The following is a 7840-nucleotide window of genomic DNA, read 5'->3' as shown; positions in this document are numbered from 1 at the left end:
TTTTTATGAAATCAGAGGACATTTTATTGTATGAACATAAAGTTTTACAGCATTGGTTCACTAAAATTTTATGCATTCTGAAAAATAAATACTATCTTTAAGTACATTGGAATTCACAACAAGAGTAATGAAGACAATAGATGATTTGAGATACACCCAACTCAAAAACTTCTCCTTGTTTCATCATTCACTCCTTTTGATAAGAAATGCTTCTAGTGTTATGAACAAACTTGATCTTCTCTGAAATGTGCTGTCCACTTCTTTTCTGTTTCTGTCACAGTAGCTATAAATATTTGTTTAAGTATATCCTTATCTAAATTCCTGCCTGCAAACAAAATAAAATATAGTGATTATATTATTCTTATTAAAACAACACAACTCATCTATAAATTCCAGAGTATTAAATGCTTGATGATCTTTAGAAATTTACAATAACAATAGTAAATAAATGAGTCCTTCTTTACCTTTCTACTTATGTCTCAAAACCAAATTGACGCTTGGAGTAATTTGGAGTAATCACTTTATTTTCTAAAATTGTATGTAGAGAACAAAAGGCCTAACAAGTTTTTAAGAATGTTACATGACTAAGAAAAATAAATTAGCCACAAGCTTATTTAGTTACAAAACAGTATCTTGTTGGTTAAATATCCCCTTCTGTCTATCAATCTATCTATCTATCTATTTAATTAATTTATTTATTTACTTTGCAACAGGGTCTCGCTATGTAGCCCAGGCTGGCCTCGAACTCTTGATCCTCTGAGCTTAGTTCCCAAGTGTTGGATATAGGCATGCACTACCACACTTGGCTCTCAAATCTATTTTTTATTTTGCTTTAGAATTTTTGTCCTTGTCACTTACCAATAAGGACCAAACGATTTGTTCTCTCAGCATCATCTGTCCAGTTCACTGGAGTCTCTTCCAGGTCATAGAGCTCATGGACACCTTGGATGATCACTTGTTGTGGTTTGTCTTTGATTGACACGAGTCCCTGCTCAAAGGAAAACGATCAGCCTCCATTCAAATGTAAAAGCAGAAATAGACATATGTACAGGAAAGCAATGCGAGGAATCTCCCTGTACAGCTATCCTTATCTCAACTAGCAAAAACCCTTGGTCCTTCCTATTATTGCTTATACTCTCTCTTCAACAAAATTAGAGACAAGGCCAAAATAGTTTCTGCCTGGTAGAGAGGGGGTGTGGGGGAGAGGGAGGAGGAAGGGGGAAAGGGAGGGCGTGGGGGGGGAAGGGGGGAGAAATCACCCAAACATTGTATGCACATATGAATAAAAGAAAAAAAAGCAGAAATAGCGCATCAATGTGAATGGATTAATATTTGCTATTCTTTTTCAAAATAAGTTGTGAAAATTATTTAATTCCAATTATTTGTACATTGAAAAAATTTCTTAAAACTGCTTGTTTAAAACAAGGTGATATGTGCATTGAATTTTTAAAAAACAATTCCCTTTACTAACGGTAAAATTAATAAATACTAGGATGTTCTCTCTGTTATTTATTACAACAAAAACTGAAACAAAATGATAAAATATGTGATGTACCACATCCTGCTAATTATTCTCCTTTTAAGGATTTTATACTTCTTTCATAGATTGAGTGGGAAAATTTGAGAAGTTAAAATATACAATGATTAAATAATTTATTTTGGAAATGGGTTACAAAAATAGATAATGATGAGATAAAAAATTTTTTTATTCATCTGGATAAAAGTTCACTGTATATTGATTTAAAGAAATGTGAAACAGATTATTTGGTAATCTGGCTATGGGATGAAATTATTTTCTGAAATAATGTTTGTTACATTTATTTGTCATAATATATATACATTTAAAAAATTGGAGACAAACTACTCAGTCATTCCCATTGCATAATTTTTGTGTATTTTTGGCATAGTTGTCAACTTTGGGTATATTCCCTCCCATTTTTTCTTTTTCTATGTCCAGTTTTGTCTTCTGCTTTTTAATTTTGAATTTTTGTAATAAGAAACACCTTGGAAATTACTACATAAGTATCAGTTTTCTGTTGATTATATAATTATTTGGAACCATTGGCTGTTGCTAGAGTTAATCTTTTGTGGGTGGAGGGTACTGGGGATTGAACCCAGGGCCTCACACTGCTAGGTAAGTGCTCTAGCCAGCTCCTAGAGTTAACATTTGATTGGAAGACTAATACTTTATAACAGGTAAAAGAAGGAAGTCTAGGTCTAGACTGTGTTACTACAGAATCCCCCTCAATGTTGTGATTAGGAAAAAGATCAAAGGAAGAACCAAAAACTGAAAACTGTCATACATATAAGTACAAGATCCAAACTGAGATGGTACAAGACAAGTCACTGAATATTAGCATAAATGCCCAAACTGTTGCTTTTCTGAGTAACTACCTCCATTCAGTACTAGGAGACAGAAGGCAGCTGCAGAAAGAACTATGGTCTGCCAGTTAGAATCATGGAATATCAATGATGCTGCACTCAACAAGCAGCATCAGGATCTGACTCAGTACCTCTAAGTGGGAGTGATGTAGAAGTAGCCTGGTATTAACTTGTCTTACTTTGCAAAGCCAATTCTAGGCAAAGTCAGGAGAGGGAGTGAAGAAATCCAAATCTAAATAGTTTCTCCTTAGTATCAAAAAGTCAGGTGCTAACTTGAGAAGGAATCTATAGGCACTAACAGTGATGGAAACTTTATTCACATGTGTGAACCCAAAACAGTAGACACTCAAATGACTGCTGACTGGCTAAGCATACATCTGGAACCAGTGCCTCTTGAAAAAAACACTTTTGTCAAGTAATATGAATGAGTTTCCAAACACAGAGCAAGACTTCTTCTAGTTCTCTGTAACTTCGAATAGAGTATGACAAATGTTTAGTGTCTGCTAAATCAATCAAGAAGCTTAGTAGTGGCAGGATTTTCAACACTATTTCTCTGTTAAATGAAGCTCTCTTGGAAAAATAAACAGTTTTATCTACCTAGTCAATCTGTGCACCAAAAGGAAGAGAATTTTGACGGAGTCAAGTTCATTATTCAGATAACTGCTCTGAACACCTGGGAGTGAGAGCAGGCGCTAACATTTCAAAATACATAGGTTGTTTTAGCTGCAACACTAAATGAAGCTGCACAAATAAATCATGCTTTTTACTGTGATTTCTAAAGCTCTTTTTCAGCATGGAAATAATAAAAATGAAAGAAGACATTTGTGCTAAACCAGGGCTTTTGTTCTTTAAATGTTTTTTATATAACAGGCAAGAAAAGGGCTTTGTCCAAAAGTCTACAAGGATAAACTGCATACTGCACCTTCAGCCGTATGACCTCCATGCAGTGATCCTCCTTGTTTCTCACATTCTTTTCCCACAGGAGATTCTGTATCAAGTGACATATTTTTTAATAAGACTACCATTGCTAATGTGACAAAACAGTTGATAAATCATTGATCACTTAAAAATTACATTCACCTGAATAAATACATTTAGATTTTCTTCTTTTGCATTTCCTGGTACTTCAAATGTGATTGTAACAATACTCTGTAAATCAAAAAATTAATCAATAACTTTTCTAGTAATATCAATATATTTAAATATATAATCAGTTTTAAGATGAAAAGGAACATACTCATGGATTTTATATTGTCTAACTAAATTATATTTTCCTCACTCCATGTGTTCACTTTTAAAATTAGCAACTCCATTTCTACCTTCTGCAGAGTAGATGAACAGTTCAGTACTGACACAAAACCTTTCATGAAATGGTAGTCACTATTCAATTCCTTCTTTCTACAATTCTAGCACTAAGGAGGAATGTACCATGGAGATATATTCACTCTGTACTAAGCCAGACATTTTTGCCTGGGTCATCTCTTTTTATCTCTTACTCTTCACAGCAATCCTAGGGAGTAATCATAACTACATCCATTTTATAAATTGAGGAAGTGAGGCTCAGAAAAATTAACCACCTAGAGCAAAAAGTGAAAGTGTAAGCTTGTTCTCTTAGAAAAACAAACCCGGGAGCTGGAGATGTAGCTCGGTGGTAGAGTCCCTGCCTAAGAATGCTTGAGGCCCTAGGTTTAATCCCCAGTGTGTCCCTAACCCCCCAAATGAGAGGTTCACTTTATGTCTACTGAGTGAGCATGTGCCTAGTAAAAAAGTTCTTAGAGATGATAACATAGCTTCATTGTTGGCTTAGAACATTGACATCATTCATAGAACATAGACTTCGAGATTTATCTCCCTCTCCAGAAGATTAAGATTTTCTCTAAAAGTCAAATAATTAAAATTCAAGCCTTCTTTTGCCAGTTATTAACCCAAGATTTCAAACTTAGTGATGAAAATACACAAAGGCTAAGCATAACATAAAAAACATAAGCCCCACCTTGGATAGTGCTCAGTCAAGCTCAGAACAGCTTAAAGTAGACAGAAAGTATGACCCAAAGCACAGCTGTGTAACTTCCTTTTGACCTGTTTATCTGACCCAGCATCGATTAGAAAATCACACTGAATTGTAGTAGAAAATAGGCAGAGAATAGCACTGTGTTTTATCCATTCATTCATTCGTTAATTTATGTTTTTGAGACAGAGTCCCACTATGTAGCCCAGGCTGGCTTTGAATTCACAATCCTTTTGCCTCAACCTCCCTTGCTGGGATTACAGAAGTATGACACCATGCCCAGCTTCAGAACTGTATTTTTATCCAAACTTAAAGAATAGATAAAAGTATTAAGAATCGAGTTAGGCACAAATACACTGACATTTAGTCTCCATTGTTATTAGCAATAGGAAAAACAGAAAGTGCTTTCTTGCTTAGACATTAGAAGTAAAAGTCAACTGCAAAAATGTTTTTTCAAAGTGAGACAATTAAAAGCACTTACCGTAGCCACCACCTTCCCCAAACTGATAGGGCATATGTTCCAAGACCCCTATTGTATGCCGAAAACCACAGAAATACCAAACCACAAATACTGTTTCCATCTTAGCTAAGCACTTATCATGTACTGTGGCTGTAACTTTTACACTTTGAGGTATGGCAGCAAAACTGGCATGAATTTCATTTTCTTTCTTCAAAATTTTATGGATAGAAGATTCACTCTGGCCACAGATCTCAGCAACCTCTCACATGAGTTTTTCTTTCCTTATAAAATTGAGAACTTTCAACTTTTAACACAAAGGAAGCACTTTACAGCTTCTCTCTAATCTATATGAATTGTCATCATCACCACTCTCGTGCTTTGGAGCCAATGAGAAGTAAAGGTCACTCGAACACAGTACCGATTTACTACAACAGTAAATCTGATAGCCAAGATGCCTGCTAAATGACTGAGAGGCAGGGGTGTATTCAGCATGAATAAAATGGACAGCGGGATTCACGTCTCAGACAAGATACAGCAGGATGGCGAGAGAATTCAGCATGCTAGTCAGCAGGGCATACAGTTTAGAACTGATAAACTATTTTTGGAATTTTCCATTTAATTTTTTGGACTGTAATTGATCACACATAACAAAACCTTGGAAAGCAAAACCACAAATAAAGAGGATTTAGTGTATTTTGTCTTAATAATCAAAAGACAGAAACAACCTGCATGTCCATCAATTGATGATAAAAATGTGATATACAATGCAATGAAATAATGAAATATTATTTAGCCTTTAAAAAGAATTCTGTCATATGCTACAATGTGGATGAACCTTGAGAAGATTATGCTAAGTGAAATGAGCCAGTAACAGAAGAACAAGTATTGCATGATTCTAGCTATATCTAAAATGGTCAAACACAAAGATATCAGAAAATAGAATGGTATGTGCTGTGTGCTGGAGGGAGGCAGATGGGGGAGTTGCTATCTGATGAGTATAGTTTTAGTCACACAAGATGAAAATGTTCTGAGATCTGCTGTGTAACAGTGTACAAACAGGGAACAATACTGAACTGTATGCTTAAACAATTTTGTAATACACACTACAACACTTTTTCTAAAAGAATAGATCTCAGGGTAAATTTTTTTAAAACCACAATAATATAAAGTATTTGTTTTATAATCTTAACAATACCCTGCTTTTAAACAATGTTTTTTATTGTTGTTGTTTTATTTTTGTGTAGTGAAAATAATAGTAAAGTTTATCAGGAAAGGAATACACTTGAAATAGACTGAAAGCAGGTCATCTGTACAGAGAATGACTCAAACTATTTGCTTTCATAATTCAAAATAATACTATGCATTTAAACAAAATGACAATTATTTTCCTTCCTTATTAAAGAAATCACTACAAAGGCCTAAAATTTCACATCAAAATGTATTATAAAAGGTTACCAAATGATACACAAGTTTCAAAAGATTTCAAAAAAAATTTACATGTCTTTTATTTAAGCTGGATAATTTAGCTTTTAATATTGAGAATGTCTCAATGTAGGACTTAAATATAGTCTCAGCTTTATTATTAGATAAAACATTTTTATGAAGACTTTTTTTCTTTATGAAGTTAGAGATATGACTTAATATCATTATAGGATACAATTAAGTCCAGTGTGAAATAAAAAAGATTTTTAAAATTAAGATGATATATAATGGGGCTCAAGGAGGGTGATCCATTATTTTGGAACTATGGTTTTCTATATACCAATAAACTCTCTCACATTAGAAAAACCCTGCAGAGCATGAAGCCTATAATTCCCAGTCAGAAGATGGTGGTCAAAGTTCAGAATTCATTGCCTCTATTACTAAACTAAACAGACTGCCACTTGAGTTTTCTCATCTGCCTTCCCACCCTCCCACCCCAGGTCCTTCTTATTGGAAATGAATAAAGAAAACATGCAGGAAAAACAGAACTGCATTGAATATTACTCAGTGTATTGTAAGTATTACCAACCTCAGACTTTTTTTTTTTTTTTAGTTTACCTTTGTTTTGAATCTAAAATTAAGTCTCCTTACCTCATGTCTAGTTATATGAAGGCAGAAATGCGAGGCAAGATGACCTGAAAAACTAAAGCTTAATAAGGAAATACCTCTAAAACAAAATTTAGGAATAACTCAGGTTTGTTGATTTGGTCTACTAGGTCATTTCTCAGTTTTCTACTCTTTTGCAAATACCTAATATGAAACACTTTCTATATGTCTTTTTCATCTGGAAAATTAAGCCCACCAATATGCTGAAACTCAGTATCTATACCCATACTCCAGCCCTGTTACTCTTTGCCTGTGTAATATCGGTTTGATATTCTGCCATCAGATACAAGGCTGAACATGTGTCTTTTTCATTTGCATCACTCTGCCTTCTAGTTGTGTCTATTTCTAGGTTCCACTAGTCAATCAGGCTTTGTTCCCATCACTCCTTCTCCTTCTTACTGATCCATACTCAGTCAGACAGGTTGTTCAGGCAAGTCTACCTGCAAAACAGCTCTCAATTTGCCCCATTTCTAGTCTCACTGCAACCAACATAGTACAGGTCTTCCTCACATGGCACAGAATCTTCCCACTTGGTCTCCAGACAGCATGAGTTCTCCTTGCCTAGCAACTTAAAGCCCAGTACCTTAGCCAGACCTCCAGTGCCAAGCATCTACCAAGACTCCTGCACTAAAAACCTACCCTCCTGGAACATCCTCACTTTTCCACTTTTAAATTTGTGAATTGCTCTTTCCCTTACTTATTTGTCACAAACAAACAAACAACATCAATAACCAAAATATACTATGCATTCAAGACAACTTTTCAGTATTTAAGTCAGAATAGCAGCTACCCCTTCTTTGACCTAGAAGGGACACAAGGGAATTCTCTACAATTTTGGACATCTTTTATTATCTTGATCTAAATAGGAGTTAAAAGAGTATGTGTTCATGTGTGCACATGGA

At 34.7% G+C, this 7840-nt stretch overlaps 1 protein-coding gene across 3 annotated transcripts in view; it reads right to left on the bottom strand.

Moving 5' to 3' along the window:
* Zng1a (Zn regulated GTPase metalloprotein activator 1A) overlaps nucleotides 1-7840 on the bottom strand; it is a 52164-nt gene continuing 44324 nt past the window's right edge. For all 3 annotated transcript variants that reach the window (XM_074051976.1, XM_074051977.1, XM_020169925.2), the window contains 4 exons: nucleotides 3463-3531; nucleotides 3305-3370; nucleotides 859-988; nucleotides 1-325 (listed from right to left, as the gene is read on the bottom strand). In XM_074051976.1, coding sequence (XP_073908077.1) covers nucleotides 219-325; nucleotides 859-988; nucleotides 3305-3370; nucleotides 3463-3531 — 372 coding nt within the window. In that variant the 3' untranslated portion in view covers nucleotides 1-218. The remainder of the gene's footprint in view (nucleotides 326-858; nucleotides 989-3304; nucleotides 3371-3462; nucleotides 3532-7840) is intronic.

This window comes from Castor canadensis, chromosome 13, assembly GCF_047511655.1.
Source record: "Castor canadensis chromosome 13, mCasCan1.hap1v2, whole genome shotgun sequence".
Taxonomy (NCBI): Eukaryota; Metazoa; Chordata; class Mammalia; order Rodentia; family Castoridae; genus Castor; species Castor canadensis.
The sequence above is the reverse complement of the archived record's forward strand: the minus strand, read 5'-3'. Positions and strand labels throughout refer to the sequence as shown.